The sequence below is a fragment of the Saccoglossus kowalevskii genome, chromosome 20 (assembly GCF_978046115.1).
Source record: "Saccoglossus kowalevskii chromosome 20, keSacKowa6.1, whole genome shotgun sequence".
In the NCBI taxonomy this organism is placed as follows: domain Eukaryota; kingdom Metazoa; phylum Hemichordata; class Enteropneusta; family Harrimaniidae; genus Saccoglossus; species Saccoglossus kowalevskii.
The window spans coordinates 23,092,312-23,116,030 of record NC_140660.1 but is presented as its reverse complement, the minus strand read 5'-3'; the positions used below and the strand labels follow the sequence as shown (position 1 = coordinate 23,116,030).

Genomic DNA, 23,719 nt, shown 5'->3' with positions numbered 1-23,719 from the left:
CCTTACTTTTAATTGTAATCGATAGTCTTAATTCATTAATATTGAAAAAAGGCAGACTGCAGATGAGGAATGATGAGTAGACCCAGTCTTTATTATTCAGAGCACGGTAACCAATCCTGTGTATTTTTCCCCCCATTTCTGTCGTCTGCTGAAAATGTTTTTTTTTTTTCTCTCACAATTTTGGGCCAGAAAAGTCTATTCGGTGACAGTACCTTTTACTTTAGGTGTACCTCTGCAATACGCACGCCCAAGGCACGTGTGTCGCTGTGCTTTGTGTGTGATTCTCGTGAATCAACGTGCGCGCGAATTTGATTATACGCGTACGCGGCCCACCACGCATTAATGTGCACATTGATACCAGGGGACCGGGATGTGAGACGGTTGTTGCAATCGGTTGCTTGATCACGCATTATGTTTCGTAGAATGGCTCGTTAACAATATTGAATAAATTAGTTTAAATTAGTCCCTCCTAATTCAGTCACTGGTCGTGTTCGCACGCGCCAGGGTAGCTCTCTAAAACGACCTCCCGAGTCCGAAAAATGTTGATAAAAAACAAGAAAACCCGATCAAGAAACGGAATCAACGCCGTGAATTGTAGGTTGCGCGCACGCCATATCCACCTATCAGCAGTCAGCTCGATGTAGCGAAGTACGACAACTCAGCGATACGGTAAAATAACTGTGTTGTCACTACACGACTCATAAATCGAACAGGTCATCCACACACATGTAAGCTACAAAGGTGTCGTTTTATTGGCAAATAATTCACTTTGGACGAGCTTTTAATTGCAGCCGATGTTAGGAGGCTTTCCCAACGCAGATAAATTGACATTTATGGCATATTCGTTATAAATCAGTTGCGTTGTTGGTATTACCCTTAGCGGTTAGCTTCCTTAACCCACATCTCGCACAACAGTGGACATTTTTACAACTACGTGCGAAGTTAGTGAGAAAACAAAAAATGGAACCCTTCACCCTATACATAGATTGATGAATTACGGAAGAAGTTTATGATCAACAAAGAGAGTTACCGAAACTTATACAAATTCCAGTTATCTTGAGGCAGCGTGATGTCTGCGGGCAGTGTGAGGGCGGGCGTATACCCTACAATGATAGCTGGCATCGTTTAATCGTCTCTGTCGAACGACGCTCAACTGTAACACAGCGTGTTTTCACATCGTGTCGGTGGCTCGGGTATCGAATCCACAGGTAGACACTACGTCGTAATCGCTGGTGATCAGTGGCGATCATACGCCGTCACTCCCACGGGCAGGATGTGTGCCTTCTTATCTGACGGGTAGATGTCAGAGTATGCTGTGTCAGTGGACGATAATACGACGGTAGGATACACAGAAAGAGGGGAGGGTCATTGAGGTTACACGGCCAAAAGCGCAGCTGCCGTGGCAAGGCTATTGACACACACGCGTACCCACGCACGCACAATAGTGCTAGTATTGTTGATAGAAAAATATGCTCTAATCGGGTTTACGCGATACAGTTCACAACGTGCCTACATTAATTTTACAACTTTCGCAAGTTGCGCCACGCCGCGTTCAACTGCAAATGAGAGTTCGTGACAAAACCACGTTTGTGATGATAGGCGTGGCATAGTTATTGAAATTTCGCTAGTTCCCTCCTCTGTACGCCTCTATCCCATGCCCCACTCCATGTGCATTTAATCTTTTTATCAGCACCTCCGCATTTCTCCCTCTCTTTAACCCCCCACCCCCACCCCTCAAAAAAAACTCCGCAAATTGCATCGGTGCTATCACCACGACAGATAAATGGCGGGGTCGACACATCCACAAATAAGACAGGGCGAACGTGGCCGATCCGTGCCATGCAAGTTCAACAATGGAAGCCGCTTCTGGTCCATTTAACTTTCCGAAAAGTCAAAATCGGCAAAACATGAGGCGAGTATTTGAAATAAAGACTTAATAGTTCTTGACTTATGCCTGATTAGTTTCTGACTAATGCCACGTTAAATTAGAGAGAGGGCTTGATGAATAGAGTCTTGTCAATGAGCTGAGTAGGGGGTACGATATAGAAATACGCCATCTTGAGCCGTACACACTGTATTGCAGAAACTGGACAACGCTTATATGCTTGTTGCTTTCATTTCCCTTTCAAAATAAGCATCAAAACAGAGATTCTGTAATATCTAAGTTTTCAATGAATTGAATTAGACCTCAATCAAATTTATAAGTCCAAGTTCAGTTAATTATTTAATAAAGTAGCCTGAATTCACACCGCAGTGATCGTTTGGTTGCAATAAAACGCGCAGTTATCAAGTTTTCGAACTCTTTATCGCGCGTTCTGACAATCTTAATACAATCGGCGCAGACAGAAGATGCTACTGCTACAAAGAAAGTTGCTATCTGTCAAGTGGGTGTACAGAGGGTTAATACTACCACAGCCATATACCACAAGACAATAATAATACTATGTGATTTCTATAAATGCCGGCATATCTCCCCCCCCCCCCCCAGTATGTGTATCTACTGTTTCCATATTAAACCATATACTAGTACTATCCCGCGCATTGTTCTTTGTCACGTGAACCACAGACTATCTAGCGACTGCTTGGAAACCATCACGGCATAGGCAGACATGTTATGATTCAATTAAAGAAATCGATGGATCAAACTTGCCTGCTGCGTTCGAGATAAGGATGCATGGGACGCAAAAAAAAAAGATGGATGCGAATTTGTTAAAAAGGAGGAGCCTCCTTATCTCTGACTTACGACGTCATTTTCAGGAGTATCTTCTTGATGTATCGCTAACTTCTAAAGCTGGTCCAGCATTAAGGGATCTTCCGTCGACTCCATCTTTTAAGGGGGCATTCAGCGAACACAATAAGTCGCCAGTGTTCTTCTGACGACGCGTACTGGTGATTTCAGACAGCTTGTTTCTGCTCTAGCCCCCACGGTTTGACCCCCGCAGTGAAATGAAAACCGCGTGGTGTTATCGACATCTTCGCAGTTGACAGACAAGTAACAGACTTCGCACGTATACGTGATGTGAAAAAAAAGGGGGGACTCGAATTACACAGAACACAAAGTTCAATCGCAGCTCTAATCACGATAGCCGATGATCTGTACGCGAGTATTCGCGAATAGCCGAATAAATTTGAAACATTGTGACATTACAGTTAAGCAGCGGTGTTCGATTTATGGCTTTGGCCTTGACAAAGCACACGCTGTTAGCCCGTCGTCCCAGAAAATGCAGATAAAAGAGAACACAAGATTCCATTCGCAGTACCAGTATACAATACAGAAGTGTGTATACCAGCACAAAACGAAAGAGTATTAAATAGTCCCATAATAATAATAATTTCAGCGAGCTTTCCCGGAGTTTTGTGATTTCTCTGACTACACATGTATATATGCGTTCGTTTGTCCGTCTGCACCTACACCAACCGTGGCTCTGGCTGCTCTGAACGCCATTGCCACTTGCATCTTTCACATGTTTATGTATTTTGTTTAATCTCTATATATATTTGAATTTAGGATCACATTTTCAGAATCTCGTACAGCATTTGTGGCGAAATATAGAAGAAAAATCATTGTACAATATTTTTAATTTTGACATTGCAATTCAAATGGTTGCATGCTAGCCTGGCTAAGTCTTTCAGACGTAAACACTCGCTGTAAGGATGGAAACTGTATTCGGTTATTATTACAATCATTTTATGAGTGTTCTGTTAATAGAACCGCGGTGATTTCGATTCGTGAGTGTTTTATCTACAATACAGACATCCACGGGTAGTAGGGATAGCCTCCATGCGAAAGCTACACACAGTCAATAACATGGGTCATCATGAAGTACATCACATAATTGCATTGCCTAGCCTGAACGATTCTTAACTTCGTCGTTAGTGTTGAATTGTTTTGAACAACAGATGAAATAATACTGGGTGCTTGTGATGTTTAGGAATGATTTACATCATGTTCTTGGGCTTAGAGAAGCGAATATCGATCGATTCCTCGCACAGCACGCAGCGTGCACCGTGTACGATCGCCATTTTGTTTTATGCAATGCGACCTGGGGCATGCGATCGCTGATTTTATTATAGCGATGTTGACATAAAATTACAAAATAGAAGCACGATGTTAATGTAGATTTTCAAGTATATACATATATATATTATAAATAAAATAAAAATGATTGATGGTTTTGTCAGAAAAAATATATGATCAAATTGCCGTACAGAATTGATAAATGTACTATACGTATTTGTGTCGTGTATCAACTCAGGGAGAAACGATGGAGTGCGACAAGCCGTGTATTTGTATTCGGTACACGCCGTTCCAATGATCTCTCTCATTTCCAGATCTAATTTTCCAGTACATTTTAATACGGTTCTTCAATCATGGTAACCGGGATATTTAATAGGCAACACTGCCGTGGGATTTCGCCGCCAAAGCCTTCGATTTTGCTCGCAATTATTGGCGTTTTTTTTTTTTTTTTTTTCAGCTCGCTAGACAGTCGAGTTGATAACGCAATAAATGTCCACACCCGGAAACCAGTTGAATAAATAACCGGGTTGCTCAGTTATAAACGAGTTATAGCATGTATATTAAAAGTACGCGCCGTAATTTGAATTCGTTGCCTTCCAAGACTATATTTGTCAGTTACAAACAGAACTGTGAAACCCCCAACGCGGGACCTCACCGTTGACACTGAAACTGAAGATACACACAATTCGACGAACATTTGACTAAAAACACTACGTTGCCATGGTTATAGGTGATTAATCACCTCATTCACGTTGTAAAATCTAGAAAGCGACACACAAACACACTCTATCGGTTCTTGTTCTCGGCGGATACTAACCGCCATTACAGCCTCCATATTGATGCAACGTGGGCTAAAACCATCCAACATCACGGGCAACGAATTTCCTTGTTTATAAAACCAAATCGTATGAATTAATGACATATTAACACTGAACAATATCAGGGCCTGAATTATGAAAAAATAAAAACATACTCAATCATATATTAACGCTCTCAATAACGTGATTCTACGATTGTTACATTGCCATACAAAAACAGCAGCATATAGACAGTTTAAAGTTTAAATCAGGCTACAAACGTCGTTCACTTTTTTTTAATAAAGCACAAAATCGTTCATTCTCTTTGTGCTGGTATTCAGTTGTTGAGTACCTAAGTTTCTAGGTCATCAAACACATTAAGACGACAATGACATAATTAGGCCAACTATATCTATATACAAAATTAAAGACGATAGCAACATTTCAAGTAACCAAAAATATCAATAGTACTGGGCATAGATTCAATTTTTGACAATTTATTGCATTAAGTTTTCAAAAAAAAAGTTTTACATTTTCTACTGACGTCAATAAATTAATTGAAATTTGATGAATAAAAATAAATTGAAATTATAACTATATAGCTCTTAAAATACCCTGTGCAAATCGGTGGACTAACCCAGTATACGAACTTTTGTTCTTGTTGCCATGAAAACTTCGAAAACAGTGTCTGCATGTCGGCCATTTTTCCTTAAAAACCGCGTTTTAACGGAGGGTAGTTGTCGCCATGCACGACACTGACTCATTGTACAGAACTTCGGTATAAACAAACGACATGTATACGGTTTCTAAACGTACCCTGATAGCCGTATGAATGTTTTGGTCAAAGAAACAGCAGAAACCAAAACAATTGAAGAACTCGAATATCTAAAAAAAAAAGGTTCCAAATTAAAATTGAACAGCATTTCCGACATAGTACGGATGGTGATTACTAGCAGCTCTGTAACTGTTGTAAGTAAAAAGACTAGAAGGGGAGTGGTCGTCGTCACCATGGTTACTTGATATTACTAAACGACCGTTCCCAGAGAATGTAGTCCTGTTGTCGGTAGCAGATCGCTGATGCCCATAGCCTGGAACGTTTCTAAAAGTCGGCGAGCTAGTGTCGTATTCTGCTGCGGCCATATTGCCCACGTTTCCGTGCGAGTCTCGCCCGAGGTAACCGTCTGTGTGTGGAGCGCTAACGATGACACAGTTGTTGTTGGCAGGCTGGTAGTTAAAACTGGTGTACGTCTCAGGGTTTCTGTGAATGGGTGCAGCTGACGACGCGAAGTTGAGTGATGGGCTAGTCGGAGAGACGGTATTAGCACAACACACATTAGAAGTGAATAGATAGGGCTCCCTTTGCTTACCATCGTCGTTACTGGTGACACACGGGGTCGATCGGCTGTCAGGTGAAGGGGACAGTCCATTCACATTGCCATTAACTCCCTGTTTACCCTGATCTGACCCAGAAGGACTGCTAGTCGCACTAACCATCGAATTCTGAGTCTCGTTATTCGGAATCGGGCTCCCTGAGACCGCAGCTTTCATGATCTGTCTCTTGTGTTTCATTCTACGGTTTTGAAACCAAACTTTCACTTGTCTCTCCGACAAGTCGAGCATGGAAGCGATCTCAATTCGACGAGGCCGGCACAGATACTTGTTGTAGTGGAACTCTTTCTCGAGCTCCAAGAGTTGAGTGTTTGTGAAGGCCGTCCGTACTCGCCGATGATGCCCCGCTTCTTTGCCGTTAACTGTGCCAAAAAACAGAAACAAAATTAGTTAGGGGGGTTGAGAAATTCAAGACACCTAAACCAAAATGGCGACCGACCTGCTTTGGCAATTTTTTTACGTCTGATAAGCATCTATTGTTCAGTGTCTTATTTTCACGGTATTTCGTATTTTCCAACTTTCCTTGCATATTTCACGCAACAGGAACCATTGCTCAAAAGTACCCACATTCTGTCGATTTCTAGAGTTAAAATTAACGCTAAAATCGAACGACATTAATCGCATTCATTCTCTCGGGGTAAACAGAATTGAAAGTTGTTGGCGAGAGCTTTTAACTACCATGGCCTGTCATCGAGACTGTGATGTACCACAGTTTACAGAGTCAAAGGTCATAAAATGACGTCAAAAACAACGATTTAGAAACAAATAAACTGAAGGCAAGAAGAGTCCAGGTGACCCAAATCTGCTCTATTTTATACGAATAAAAAAATACTTCTTTATAGCACACTCACCGCTTTTGTCGTCGCCTTCCTCGTCTGTCTTTGAGCAAGGTTCCTCTACCCAAGGGTATTCCGGCAACTTGACGGATGGAACATGGTTGCTTTTGGTTTGGAGCGTGTGCTGGAGTTCCGGAGCTGAGCAAGTCGTCTGGGCACATGACGAGATGTTCACAGAGTTCTTGTCGGTTGCAGATGTCGAATTGTGCGTGATTGATTGCGAGCAGTACGTCGACTCATTGATATTACGACCCACACTTGTCAGAAACTCCGCCATACACGGCTGAGTATTGATAAAGCCAAGTTCAAGTCCCCCGTCCATTCTACGCACAGGGTGAAATTTGTGTCAAGAACTCTGGAATCCGTAAACAACAGGAGCGATTTTTGCAATTGGCGAGTTAACTTTGACTATGGTGACTCGGAATTAGAAAGTTAGCAAAACATACTCCCTGTCGGTGACCACTTAATGCTCACGTGGTAACGCAACCGCCAATCAGATAACGCGTACTATGATAGGCTCGACGCTGGCATATTTGAATATTTCAAACGCTTACCATCCCGGTCCATATGGTGTGAATGAATGACGTCAACAGTAAAAAATAATTTCGAATAAATATCAATTTGGCGAATCCACAAAATCCAAAAAACTGACTTTTCGAAACTGGTTTCTGGTACATATATTTTTAAAACGACTATTTTCAAAACGTGAGCCGGCGATTTATGCGGGATGGCACTGGGCGTTTATAAACGCCTCACAAATCATATTGTCAAGTTATTTTCGTGACGTCTTAGCGTTTAATGACCCTAACCGACCAATATTTTCACACTTAACCATTAGAATCTGACAGTCGTGTTTAAGCTTCACCATAGACACGTAGTGATGGCATTATTTAGTCACGAATGCACTGTCAACATTGCAAATCTCTAACCGCAAAGTCTCATCCCGGGACTGGGTTTCCTCAATGTTAATAAGGTGGGTCCAATATTTTCAAATATTTATCTAATCTTGGACACGCTGGTTTATTATATGTGTCTTTTGTCTTAGCATTTAATAGGAAAGACTTTAAAAAAACATCCTGGTCTGTTTATGACCCTGATTATTGGAAGGAACATGGACGCCCCACTGGTGAAAGCTCGGGAGCTCCCACTGCGTCGCCGACACATTCTGGGTATGTTATTGTCAAGGCATTCCTACTACTTGACCGTTACTCGGCGCCCCGGTATTTGTTGTACTGGCTTGGTTCATCATCCGCCACCCAATTTAAAATGTGCAGGTCTCTGAAAGTGACCAGGGCATTCAGTACAGAACCCCGGCTAGTAATACCAAACACTTTCTTAATCGACCCTCAAAATGTACTAAACTGGACGCATGAAGGCATTTTGAAGAATGCGTACTATGGCTATCTCTCGCCACGCCAGGATACTTAACCCGTTTTCTACCCATTCACATTGCTTTGCACCGAAACTTAACATTAACGCCGTATTTTGTTTTCACAATACAAACGTCATTTTCAATTCATAACAAAGCAGCAATCATTGATAAAAAAAAATCACACTTTCAAATTAATATCAAACGTGGTGGTTGTCACAAATCGCCGTACCTTTTAAAAAAACCGCCCTGCACCGAGCGTGTGTAAAAGATTCAATCTTGACGGTAAATCGGCCCCACCATCTGCTGCATCTATGTGCCGATCACTTGTACACCGGGACAACTAGCAGAATACAGTACCCAAGTCCATTTCGTTTGTAGTTACACACCCTGAAATGGAACAACCTCAAGTGTAAATTGAAAACAAAAATGCACTTATCGCAAAGGGTGCAGAGGCGCATTTCACAACACCGCGTACTACAAATGGAATACAACCTAGGATTATGACATTTCCATTATAGATTTACTTTAATTCCGATATGAAAGGTATTTTTGTTACAAAATTGATCAGTCTTTTTTCGAGAAAGAAAAATGACTGCAAATTGGGTCTTTAGGGAGTCGTCCATCATTCATTTCATAGGTACGTCTACAACTGTTTAACAACGATATCTTTTCAATTGTACACGCAGGCAGAGTTATGTGCGTAGATCTCACCCAGCCCAACACCAAATCTGTCAGATATGAAAACCCACAAGATGCACCGAGAGCTAGTTACTCTCAATACGTCCCAAAGGACTGTGCCGTGTAAGTACACTGATATATGCGGTACACTGTCGTCGTACGAGTCGCCGATAACATACTAGAACGATCGGCAGAACACGGGTGCGATACGCACACAACGCAACCTCTACGCGGCGGAGTAGTTTTTCAGGATTATGAAAACTTTAACGGCGAAGAAACAACTTTTAGCGGGGAAATACACAAAAACACTGAATCATAGATTGCGCAAGCGTTGTCTATTTTTATTTTATTGTATTATGAAATACAAAAAGTGAATATACTCTCTCAAAATTCTTTAGCTTTTTTTTTGCAATTAGAAAATATAGTATTTACGTTTCATTCATGGCTTCTATAATTGCATGACGATCTGTTATATGAGTATAACACATGTCGATATCCTGATTGTTGGACATATGGATGTTCGTTTCGATAATCTACACTGAGCATAACGATGTACATTTGTCCCCACTAATCACCCAAACAAACGGACATACATTTACTTCTGAATCTCTATTGTATGTTCGACTTTTCGACTGGAATCAAATTTTATTTTTTAATTTTCTCCAAGCTCGTTAAGTTTATGAATCATACCAGATGTTTTGAAGTGAGAAAAAAAACGAATTTTCAAAAAACGTACTCTCCACTGTCTACTTAGAACAGTGAAAAAATGTTTTGACCACGCCGTGTATCTTTTAAATTTTTAGCAAAAAGACTAATATGGCGTCACTCCTTGAGTATGCGAGCACGGTTTAAATGCGTGTACTGTATAGTCGTAATCGGCGGGAAGATTTTGTTTTAATTATCTTAGAAAGTAGCAAACTGGTGCATTCAAAACAGGTTCATTTTGTTGAGAGTTTCTCATGCACAATACTTTCCAAGTCGGCGGAATGACTTCAAGTCTTTTGATTATAGAATCACAACGAGTTCACCGATCAGTAACGCATCAATACAATTCTCGATTTCGTCAAGTAACCAGTATATTTGTCAGTTTTGTTAACGCTCAGACACCACATCCAATTCCGTGCACCAGTCAAACACAATCTGTTTTAATGCATTTACACCGAAGTACTTGGTTGATTAAGCTGCTTTTTGCATATATGACATCATAGGAGGTATACTTGATGTGATGTTTTATCATTTATATATATATATATATAAATAAGAGTCAGATACACAAGAGTACATGCAACGCGGATAAGCAATGAGCTCGAGAAAGTGAGTACATAATATTAGCTTGACCGTGTACGGGCATAGCTATCGGGGACACGGTTAACGAATTTGCTTCTCCATGACCGTTAAACACACTGTAAGTCTTCGCTAATTCTGCCCACGTCGGCTGTTACGTATCATAACACTCTCCGATTATGTGTGAGCAGTAATTCCACCCATGCTGAAAGTCTACGGAATCGCATAATAATAATGGCATGTCCGGTCATTTAATAGGGACATTTTAAAAGAAAATGGCGGTTAACTGTGATCAATGTAAACTTCGAATCTGAGTGTTAACGCCGAGATCTAAACAACGTGTACATAGAGTGTTATCCCTGCAAGTGTTATACCTACAGGCCTCAACAAATATATAAATTTTAACCTCAAGTGGCTCTGTAATTTATATCATATTTAAACTTCTTACACATGTAAATAGTATTAACGTTCACTAATGCCCATATAAGGAAATCTCATTATGATTTTAAACCGTCAACAAAATCAAATTTCTATGACTGAGACAAGGAGATTTTCTGTCTTCTGTCGATGTCCGCAATTAAATGAATAATAATAATACTCTACTGAAGTCGTATCCAAAAAATGGACATAGATCTAAGTACAATAAAGCATGGTTGTCATTCCATGTTAGAAACATTCAGAATAAAAAAAAGAAGATACCATAGTAAAACAAATAATAAAAATAAATAAAAAATAAAACAGTAAGATATAACATGATATAACGAATCAATAACTCAATGTCGGAGTCTATATTCGCATTCTAATATCGACCAATCATATTGTAATATTCCATTACAAGTTACGGGGTGTACAACAGAGTAAGTCTGGTTGGTTCTTACTCTGATAAGCTACCCGAGTACTTGTGTATTCTGTATATTTGTATAATTAGTCAACATAAAAAATGAGGTCATTGTTCTATTTTTCTTTCAAGTTGATCTTCACACATTTCCTAAATTCGATCATTTTTCTTGAATCGAATCGATATTATGAAATTTTTTGTATTGTCTTAGTAATTAGTTTGTCACAGTTTTTTTTTTTTTTTTGGCTGAAAAAAAATCACCGCGACAAAATCCAACTATTTGTTGTCATATTATAACAGTATACGTTATCATCAATATAACCACATGATCGATACTGGTATGGCGCAGTCACCCATGCTCGAATTGTAATAACTTATTTGTTGTTATCCGGAATGAATTACCACGACCTGATTAAATTTTCATAATTGGAATCTTCATTATATAACATTTTTTTTTCAATGAAACAAACATCATTTAGCTGTTATGTTCCCGTTATTACTATTTCATTTGAACATGCGTACAGTAACATCGACATAAAATTCTTATTTCTGTTGAGATAAAAAGGACATTCAATTTATTCTAGTTTTGACCATTATAGTGAATGTACAGTAAAACACGTCATTTTAGCTAGCATCTCATTTTAGTTAGTTTAGCAAACCTGTAATTTCAAGATGTCGCTAATTTAAAATAAAGTATATTCTCACAATGAGATTGTTGGCATTTTAGCTAAATTCAGATTTTGTTAATTCACGCATTGAGTCAAATTCGCTAAAATGGCATGTAGCTATTTCATTTGTGTTTAACGGTACTCTTGTGACATATAGTACGGTAATGCTTATTGTGAGTTCACATCATCCACAATAAAAAGGGAATATTTTGACCAAATGGGTGTTCTAGATGACCGTATTCTGATCTCAATACTGTTATCGCAAACGTCTTTGTGTGCCAGAGCGTTGGCAATATGCTTTTAGATTGGAGTGAAAAGGAAAGCGTAAATTGAGGATCAATGAAATAGCTGGTGAAGTGATCGCCACGGCTGTGACCAGGCGTGCTCCTAATGGACCGTAATTAAAGTTAATGAAATTAATCAGCGATAATGAGAATAACTTTTGGTGTTCGGATGACTTTTCGTGTTTTTTTGCCATTCTGAAATGTGGCGAATGTCGAGAGATCGGCATGGCCGTACGCGCCACACAAAAGTAGAGTAAATAACGTGGATTGTAATATACAATATGGCCTGGGGAGCCCGTTTCCCGGTGATGGCTGTTGTAGAACCGCCGTTTAATTGAAATCGTATGACTTCTGTTATGAAATAAAGTGTACTAAAATTGTCGCTCATTTTTGTTAAGTAACCCGGATCGCATATTGTCATGACTATGAATTACTATATGATGCGTATTCACAAGATCTTTCAAACTTAAGTAGAAAGAGAAATATAAAGAGATTAAATATATAGAAAAGGGGAAAATCAGCAGCTTGAAAAATTAAATTGACCGTATCAGTAGTTGACTGTTTTGTATAAATCCATAGAAAGAGAGATATTACTTTATATTCGTATAGCCTATGGAACTAGGTTGAATACAAAGTTGTGATTGGAGATCGTATTTACTTATATGTGCCAGTTTTGTCGCTGGGTATTAAATCTATTGAAAATTGAAGGTCGTATGCTATCTCAAGAAGACCGTCAAACCTATGATCGTCACTTGACCGCCATGAAATACACTCAGTTTATTTTGATTATTCTCAGTGTCGATGTGACAGTTGAGCCTCGGAATTTCACAAGTTCCTATTCTTAAAAGAAAAGTTGTTTGGATACAAACATTCATCAATACACAAAGCCTCGGGCGATGTCACTAAAACAAACATACCCTAGAACCCCAATTCGATGTAATTCTCACTGAATTCAATCGTACAACTTGTAATGAAAGTAATCCACATTGGAACAGTTGCTCACGCCATTATTGTTTCACTACAAATGATAGCACTTGACGATCTGAGAGTTTTCATCCATATTCTACTAGATTTAGAGTTATTGACCTATGACCTTTCTCAACTCATGTTTAAAATAACCATTACTTATCTTTTGGTCTGACATGTCAACTTGTTTCATCGGAGAATAATGATGGTGTCGCTAGCCACCGCACTTGCTGTAATGTACAGCGGTGTGTATCAAAACACGTTCATCGGATGAGTACCGGTCACATCGTCGGCGTCGTCGATGCCAAAGAAGATTTTGCATAGGACGTCACGGTGCGCGTAGAATTAACTCAATGGTAAGGGAAATCATCGGAAAAATTGTAGCAGAGATGGGGAATAATTTATTTCGTCTGTTATAACAAACATTGATTTCGTGGAATTTTAGGTTTATTGATATTTTGAGGCTAGTTCTGAAGATATGCATATTAACTGAAAAGCGCAAGAAGCAGAAGAAACGCAACGCATCCCAACGCTTCCATTCTTGCAAGACGACGTGAATATGCATTAATAAATTCTTTGAGTTGAACTTCAAGGTAGTTATATATTTATTTGACTCTATTGACCAACGCGCTGTCAATTGTTATCAGCGGAAATACAAATAAATCCTCAACGGGGGAAAAAAACAAACATTTTATTCTCGTACAATTCCATACGGGATATCTACATCATTACCGTCGGACAAAAGCGCGCCACCAGTTTGTATACGCACTGTGCAATATTGATGTGCAATGCAGAATATGGCGCAGTGCTATTAAGTTTGATCCTCTCTTCATTTCACAGCCACTTTCGATATTGGAAAATAGTCATTATGTTTTAAATAAAGCATTGATGAACGCACGAGGCGTCTGTCTTTGATTAGATTCACATCTTTCTTTCCATCTCTGGTGATATGATTATTACCGCAACATTAATCATTTTGCGCACGGTACTTTCAGAGTCTGGCACCAAGTCTCACGACTTTGCACGTGACGCAGAGAATTCCGCAAACAATATAACGTGTGTTTTTTTTTTTTTTAAAGATAGATCAGGTATTTCGTCGTTAAAAAACACTAAAACAATGTAAATGTTTTAATAGTTCTTGAAATTAATGATAAAACAACGAATTTTCTTTTGTCTATATCAGAGAGCTAAATCGTGCGATATTGAGATAGATTCTTGAAGAAACAATAGAAAAGAAAAGATGGTAAAATGCTTAAAACATTGTGCTATTTTCACATGCTATTATATTTTTTTTTTACCATTTTCTTCATCCCTGTAACATTATATATTTGTAAAAATAAAGAAAATTACCTTTACCACTAAGTAGCGTTCTACTTAAGTTGAATGCCGGGAAAAGGTTTAATAGTTGAAGGACAAGGAGTCAGTCACGTGATGGTAGAGACAACATGTTATTTTGAAGTTTCAAAACGAATGTTTTGTCTGTGTACCGCAATGCATGATGGGAAAAGGATATAATCGATTGCATTCCCAATATCACTGATAGTCTGTGTTTTTCTCCTTTTCTCATGATTCTGAATGTGAACCCATTTTGGGGGAAAATGAACTTTCAAAAAAAGGAAAAACCGGTCCGCGTCACGATTTATTTGTTTAGACAGTTAAGAAGTATAAAAAAAGTTTCTCAGGATAAAAAAAATGACATCATTACTGCAGCTGATTTAAATTGTTGTTGTTTCGATATTTATTGACGAATACAGTGCAAGGTACCGTGAAAGTTACTTGAGGTCAATTTACCGTTACGCCAAGCGCGTATGACGTCACATTTCCGGGCAACACTTTCTTTTTCTCGCGAGCTTCATTTAAGAAAAAAAAAATCACGCGAACAGAATGCAATGAGGGAACATGACCGTAAACCACACCCCAAAGTTTAACGAATTCACAGCTTTTGCCATGTGCTCGAATGTAATGATCGTCGGAGTACTGTTAACTCTGTGTGTAGTGATTTGTGACGTGACAGCTGTGAGGTGGAGTGTTTATTTATACTTGGGCGGGAAAGGCATAGCTGGTTATTACATACACTACAAATACTGCATAATTCAGACACCACATTCTCAGTATATCCATAACGAGGTATACTTTACCGATGAGCGACGTTACCAAATAAATCAAATCGCTTCATCACTTTTTCTCTATAATATCGGGCGAGGTCAGACGGAGCAAAAAAAAATAGTACGAAGAAGTACAGTTGCACGGGCAGGTACTCCCAGGAAGCTGTTTGTATAATTGGTACATCAATGTGTTCGTTTTTCAAATTAAAACTATCAATATTAGCAGTGTAGCTTCTCTCAATACTTGTTACGCATGTTATCAAGTTAAATATGAGATGCGAGGCGAATTGCCCCGATGTTTGATTTTGTTGGTGTTGCTTCATACTTCTTAACCTTAAACTCTACTCAGAAGTTGAAATAATGAATTGTCCCTAATTTCTACATGAGTGACATTTCATGTTGGTACTATGTTCGGAGAAAATCGGTACGGAAAGAAAATGTTCAATTGTTTATGTTTTAGAGCCTTGGCAATGGCAAAGACATATCTCAAAATTCGGATAGTTGGCATTGATCGAAAAACATATTTATAATATATTATAATATATTTTTCAAGGTACTAGTTCATAGAAAATATTTTTAGTTTGTGTGTTTTTTATTGGCGAAATGTGATTTTATTATGGTTACGGAAAACACTGCTAACAGCTCATCATCTTACGCATCAATTAGTTGCCAGTTTGCTTCCCCTAATAAAAACAGATTGTCGGTGGACCAGTTAAACTATTCATACTGTTAACCAATACCAAAATGGTTGATTTATAGACAGATATGGGGACGAAATATTGTCACTACTGTATCCACTAAAATATGCGCAAGTGTCAAACATGCACGAGTAGTAGTCAACCTGAAACGAACAAGAGTACGTTTTCTTAATTTTTCGTTTTTTTTTTCAAATCTATGTAATACTGAATTAAACGCCATTTGCGGTATCTAAAATGAGTACATACATGGCGGTGTATCATGTAATTGTGCACGTAAATAGCGGAAATATTCACCAGCTGTCCAGGCACTGTTGTAGATGTCGCACACATTATCATAACATTTAACCCCTGTGAGATTTTTATTTGGTTCCACAATTAACTCAGCATCACATGGTTTAAGAACCAAAATACAAAAAAAAGTGTAAACATTGCGAATTCGCAATGTCATGTATTTCTTTCGATTATTATTCCATTATACAGGATCGTAACATTGTTGTGTATTGCCTTTTTTATTTCTTCAGAATTCACGAGAAAATAAATCCCTAAAAAGTGAATTCCGAACATAATTATTCAGCTAAATCTGCCAACTCATTTCATCTACCCATTCAAATAATTGTGTTCCATGTTGATTTATTACTGCAACCTGTCTTATTAAAACAATATTAATTTATTCTCAGACAGTACATAATGTAAAAAAAAACAAAACAATTATTATGAAATAGAAGACTTTGTTTCTTAGAATCTCAATTACATTACATTTAGTTATTATTATTATTTTAGTAGGCAAGTTGGCATAGTGACCAAATAATTTATAAACCATATCACCTTGTGGATGAATAATGGGTCTACTTGAAATAAACCAGTTCCCAGAACTAGCCTGTACTTGTCTAATCGTTGGGGAACAGATAATGTTCCCACGTATTGTCGTGGGATATGCATACGTTTTCCTGCTATATTATCATCACAATACTACATTATCACACATTTTGTGCATAAATGAAATAAACATGGACAAAATAATTCCAATTCCATAATTTGCAGAATACAAACAACACCGCATATATATGTTCTCTATTTTGTAATTTGTAAAAAAACAAATGTTTAGATATTAATACTGACACGTATGGTAATAATTACAATATTGTTTCATGACATGAGTACATGTAATAATTATGTGTGCATATACATCGATTACAATTACGCAATTTGACATCATCTATATGTGGTTCATTTCAAGCAAATCTCGATTGCGCGTTGCATGTGGAAACCATGTTTATATCATTCTGCGTAGTCTGCCATCGGTTTGGTTTAATTTTTCCAACATTTTTCTCAAATGAAAATAACACATGTAGCCTTTCTTTGTTGATTTGGTGAAAATAAAGTAATATATATACATATATGTATGCTACAGTATACGTTCACATAGCAATATGTATCGATATGGAAAATATAGAGACTATACCGTGTCCTTGCATTTCGTGCTGTGTACCGTGTGAGCATTCCCGTTGTTAAATACACGAATACCGACAATTACAGAAAATGTTTTTACATTACCTTTTCAGTGTATTTTTATGAGAGATTATCATTTTCGGGTGGATTATTTTCACAATCAAAATCAGTACGCCTCCACGTGGGAAATAATGGTATCACAAGAACGTATTTTAGAAGATACATGTATATAGTAGGTAAACTTTAATCGTCGTCCCGAGTTACTAGTAAAAATAACTAGTCGTTTCAGCCAATTATCATTATTATTGAGGTTTATTTCAGATTAAAAAAGAATAATCCAATGCTTCTCTTCCGGTAGCAACATGTTTATACTAGCGAAGAGGAGCTACGGTCTATTTTAATAGTAATTTAGGAGTAGCTTCAGATATGTTTCCCCCTTCTATTTACTAGCTTAGAAAACTGACTGACGTGTGAAATCTATTTGAAGTTAATCAGCATCTTGTTTTTAACGTGTAATCTAGTGCAAATTTGTGCAAATTGCTTCTTAAATATGCCTCATATCAACGATTATTATAAATTTGTTTGAAATTAGGATTATAACGACCTGCACTTCATATCATAACTGTCCGTTGTTTTTTTCTAGATGATAACAGACTCGACATTCGACAGGGCTATTTTATTCCCGTAAAGTAAACGAATTTCATCAGCAACACCATTATCCTTATCAATGCATTGAATTATTTTCGAAATTTTTCTGTTGTCGATTTTTTTAGCGCGTTTAAAGTGCGATTAGTTTATGGAGAACACGTGGATCGAACTTGAACTCAGTCGAATGGAAATCTGACCTACTTAGTGGGTAGACTAGTGTACCATGGTGGGGCATATCAAGCATCAGCCCGTTGGTATCTAGAACCCTGACAACCGTGTCAAAAATAAATAAATAATACAAGTTGGGAGAGAGTAATGCTTTATTGTGATAACCAAAAAAACATACGCTGGAGCATTTTCACAAATGTCACAGAGTACTCTGTACGTAGCGGTTTGGTGTGGCGGTATGTGGCGTTTCATAACATCACGGCGGAGATAGCATATGACAGATTCATCGAGATCCTATCTAAATCTGCTTCGATGTATTTGTTTTAATTAATCGACAATTTATCGATTAATAATACTCGGTGTTCTGGGGACATGTTCTGGACTAAAGTTTTCAACGGTTTTTGTAGTATTATTTGATTATACACTCTGATTTCAATTTTCACGACATTATTGAATTGAGTGCCGAATTCAAGAATCCTTCTACATAACCAAGTAGTCATCGTCGAAAGGCTCAGAAATTGGTAAATAATCATTTTAAAATGAAAAGATTGTAAGAAAGCAAAATATCGTGTCAACATTTTATCAGAAAATAGTGACTCAATTTGTTTATTCAATACTAATTTCTCTATTAGTAGAGTAGAATAGTCTAGTACTGAAACTGTGATTTTAACGCAAGCTTGGACAAGCTTGCAATACAATCTGGCGCACGCAGTTCTCAGCCAAAGATGTAATGCATATTACCAGCAGTTCGGGTCAAGCAATGGCGTCCACTAGCGCAGTTGGTTTTCCGCATTGAAGGACTTTCACTTAAAAGCAAATATCACTTAAAACGCATAATTTATCCCGCCATTGTTTTCGTCATGGCAACGTAATTAATCACTCATTCTACTCATTTTGTTTAGTTCCCAGCGAACCACGCTGCGACGTAGATAGGATAGTTCTCGACTAAGAAATGTCAAACTCGTAAATCTATAATCGCAACGTTTTTAACATTGGCTTACGTTTTACCTTTGATATAAAGAAATATTCTCATGAAAATCGATTTTTTTTGAATCAGCGATGGCGATTGATCACTTTTTCGTTTTTAACTGTTACCCCAGACGGCTAGTTTATAAAAAAAAATGTCTTGCAATGTGTTCATAGAGACAAGCATGACGTTAAAGCAAATTTTTTCATGCCGGACAGAATAGACATTCAAATCATGAACAATTGTGACTATCCAATAGTATGTTGTTGATGTGGTGGTTATTAAAATGTAACTATAATGTAATTATTCGTGAGATTCCTGAGTATAGTAACCACATCAATGTTTAAATATTACCGTTTTGTCTTGTCTTCTGAAATTGACAATCATTCGATCATACGGGATCCTGTCTCTGCCTACACGTATTAGGTGCAACTCTCCTTGGCGACGAATACTCTTAATTAATCCCTCTCAAAACAATCAATTTTGACAAAAACATACTGTCATACTTTGCATGGACAGTTATGAGTAGTGTTCGACTTCAAGAGAAATATAGAATTTATTATACTATATAGATTTTGTTCCACAAGATTTTTTTTTAAAAACGAACTAATATTAAACTAGTTTATGCCTGAACCCGTTACGAGTATAAATTTTACAATTTGCTGCTGGTGTGTTAACTGTAAAATTGTATTACTGCAAGGTGACCATTATTATTAGCTGACGTGCCAATACAGCATCGTGTTAGGGTTAGGGCCAATGAAGAATAGTTTGCAAAATCAGAAGCCAAATCATCTCCAATTCCCCCTGCTTCTAGGCTTAGTTCCTTCATTTTATTTTATTTTATTTTTCTCCAAATCAAAAATTGTTAAATATAATCTATTTACATCGTTTAGTCGCGCGAATGTTCTAAATTATGACGTCATTCGCCGTTTTAAATGTTTTCGTTTTTTAATCTCGAAAATTTTGAAAAATAAAGTTTACGGTAACAGCAAAATAGAGTTGTAGTAGTGCTGTTGTTTTCATTGATTTATGTTACAATACACGAATGAAATGGTATTTAGTGAGATAATTTAATTACAAAAAACGTTTATATTGACAATTATTATATAATGTTTGCTTTCATGGGCTTTTAATACGCCCAAGCATGGTATTCATGTTCCCACGCAAGCTTTGGCACTCCAAATGCTGGTATTCAATAAACCATTCTTTGTGAGAAAACGCTGGTTATGCATTACTATTATAAGTTTCATATGGTTTAAATTTAAAAATTACCTGATTATAAGCATTTTTTAAATTCAAAGTAATGATATCGTAAACATGTTCTTACGTCATTACAACGTATTAGTTATTACGTGTCCGCATGACGGGACATTGTTCTGAAGTGTCGTCATATGGATTTCTCACGCCAATACTTTTTAAACAATATCATTACAATTGGCAATAATTTCCCTACAAATTGATAAAAAATTATGAAAATACGTTCTATAGATTCAGTGTTTTAAAAGGTGTCAGTGTGCAGGGATCGAATTTAATAACTGTATACAAATTTGAAAAAAAAAGTATTCAATCAATAATACATCTTGATACACTTCACATTATGTGGATCTGGTAATTGTGTTTGATTATATTAGCACCCGACTGTTCCGTTTTCGTAGAACAGAGTTCTAAAATCTATCAAAGTGGATAAATTAAACCCCAGCGATGCACGCCTCGACCACGTCTACAAAACAAACACACACTAATTTTTTTCTTGACAGTACCAGTTATTTGCGAGGCATGCTGGGTAATTGACATGGTGACACCCGTAACACATTGAAATGAACATCTACACATCAGCGTACGTACTTTTAAAATAATGCATTTTGTTCTGCTTTCTTTCTCTTTTTAAAGAAAAGTATTTGCTTGTTCTTTGTTTATACTACTCCTGTCTCTCATCACTCCAGTGAGCTGCCTATTCAGGCAAATACTGTAAATCCTCTATGTCTAGCATCGGTAAAATGGCGGGAAAACAGTCTATAATGTGAGTGCCGTTAGTTGTTCAAAATCTGACCGCGGTACTGGAAAGTAAACTAGTATTGTCTCTGATATTTCTTGATTTGAAAGTGCAAACAATATAACAACGCTGTTACCCCCCCCCCAGGAATGAAACATACGTGCATGCAACCATGACAGACGAGCGAAAAGTTGAATGAAATTTGAAAGAAATGTAGTGTTTCCATCGATTAATTTGATAGATTGGCACAAGAATTTTTGTGACACTACAGAAATTGAAACCTGCATAATTTTTCACATCATTTTTTTAATAGCCGATCAATAGGAAATTACGTCATTTGGGTGCATAAATTACCATATAATTATTTCATAAAATTCAGCCAAGTGTTGGAACAAAATCGTTGCTATATATACCAGGGCGCTGAGAGGGTGCCCCAAAATGTACTAAATTATCATCGTAAAAACTGAAAATTCACTAGAAATTGTAATGGTAAATTCAGTCGTGTTATCTGTTGAAAATCGTGGATTTTGCTTAGAATCTATATCCTGTCTACCCACATCTCTCTGGGTTCAGTAGATACGATCCTTCGACCAAGACGAACGCGTCGCCTGAGGGGGTAAAACGGCAGACGATCCATTAATTTAGCTTAGTTGGAGTACACGCGATTAGTCCCGTTACGCGCCATGTGAATGAAGCTATCGTGAATTAGAGGCCATTAGAAACATACACAACAAGAAACGAAATGTTGAAATGTCCCCTGACTCAGAACGCTCAGATATTCAAATAGAACATTGTTATGTGTTAGGTAGGTGGCTGTGTGGGCGGCGTACAACGTACAGCACCGATACCTTCGTCGAGTTCACACACGTTAATGCGTCTTATATGTCGAACAACATTCGACCGCAGAGAATTATGATTCGGTCTTTTTCCAATCCAAGATGGCGGTCAGAAGGGAAATTGTTTCTAAAATAATACATTAGATTAAAGTATTCTATACAATTTGTAACAAAGCAATTATTGATTTTTACAGATTGTGTTAGAACCGGTCAAAGGATGAACACGACATTAAAAAGCTCATTCGGGAACTTAGTTCGTGGATTCAATGCGGAAGCTTTTCTAAGAGTTCAAAATAGTGACTGGGAACGAGGCTGTTTCTTAACAAGATGGCCGCCAAGATGGCCGTGCAGCTATCGCCCAATCGATGAATGCGACAAGGATTACATAACTTATTGTTCACTGTTTCGCTTTCAGGTTCTCAAAATATGTTCTGTCCAATTGCGTCAACGAAATGTAAGGCAACGTTCAGCAGACGATTTGACAAACCTTCCATGGTTGAACGCCGTGATGGCGGTGAAAATAATAAATAATAATAGTTTGTCTGTTTTTATATAAAACACAACAAGTAGTTACTCGAAATTAACTAAAACTTTTCGCTTTGATAATTCAAGAGATTCGTGTTTGTTATTTTGCAGTGCACGCACGGGTTTGACCATCTGCCCCAGGCGATTTATTTAAAGAATGTATGAAAGTTTGCCCCGTGTGGGATGTTAAGAAAATCAGTAATGAAACTCTCTACAGTATTCACTACCGAGATACTCGTCGATCGACGAAATTGCACCCATTAAAATGAACCTGAATTTGGGTGAAAGTACGCCAGTTGAAAAGTTCTACCCGCAATTAGGTTATTATCAAGCGGAGAAGAGTTGTCAGAAATGAAGGATGAGTTGGACTGATCTGTTGTCCTCAATTTCAATACGAACTGTCGAGAACGCGGTCACACTCTGGCACTGATTGGCAGCACGCTGATCAGAATACAAGTCAACAGGCATTTCATGAATATTAATGAGATACAAGAATACAAGGAGTTGTCATTTCGTGACGTGTAGCTGACAACATGATAGATTAAAATGGTCCAATCTTTGACCCAGGCAGACAAACTCATTCAAGTGAGGAGGCGCTGGACGATGAATGGGCAGTTTTTTTTTCTTTTCATGTGATCTTGGCGTCCCATCATTGTCAAGGTAGTCTCGACACAGGGGACCTTCACCTCAACGCAGCATTGCTGTGTTTCAATCTCTGCAGCTAAAATGGCGAATGTTTCGTTAGCGCGCAGAGGTGGAAGGTGCGTGAGTGTGTTATAGACGTCATCGTGTTTCCCGAACAAAAAGTAAATTAAATGAAAGACGCAGTATCCTTGGCGACGCTGGAAGTAATCCCGATCTGGCAAGGTATGTGATGTCACGTGACTACATTCGTACAGAGGTCCCATCATTCATTGCCTACGAGATACACGGTAATTAGTTAACATATAAACGGTTACTGGTGCCTGACAGCCGATACGCGTTTTTTTTTTGTTTGACAAAATTGCCTGCTCCTCATTTGTGTTATTCTTTCAAAATAGCCACGTGGAGACCTTACCCACAATGCCTTGCGGTTATCACTTTACTACTCCGTCAGGTTTATGAATATATAATCTTCTATAAAAAAAAGAAAAAAAAGAGGTATTTTACGTGCCACCAAACATTACGTGACGTAATAATGGATATTAATGATTGTTCTAT

General features: G+C 37.9%; 1 protein-coding gene and 1 long non-coding RNA gene across 2 annotated transcripts in view; one reads left to right on the top strand and one right to left on the bottom strand.

Moving 5' to 3' along the window:
* Window positions 1-4,465: 4,465 nt before the first annotated feature.
* hox2 (homeobox 2) lies at window positions 4,466-7,995 on the bottom strand. Its single transcript, NM_001164937.1, is given in 2 exon segments — window positions 4,466-6,566; window positions 7,056-7,995. Coding segments are annotated over 2 exon segments (1,152 nt in total). The 5' UTR covers window positions 7,363-7,995; the 3' UTR covers window positions 4,466-5,721.
* The window catches only part of LOC146730153 (uncharacterized), a 30,768-nt gene continuing 14,918 nt past the window's right edge, over window positions 7,870-23,719 (top strand). The window contains exon 1 of the long non-coding RNA XR_014927958.1: window positions 7,870-8,013. This is a non-coding gene — a long non-coding RNA (uncharacterized LOC146730153). The remainder of the gene's footprint in view (window positions 8,014-23,719) is intronic.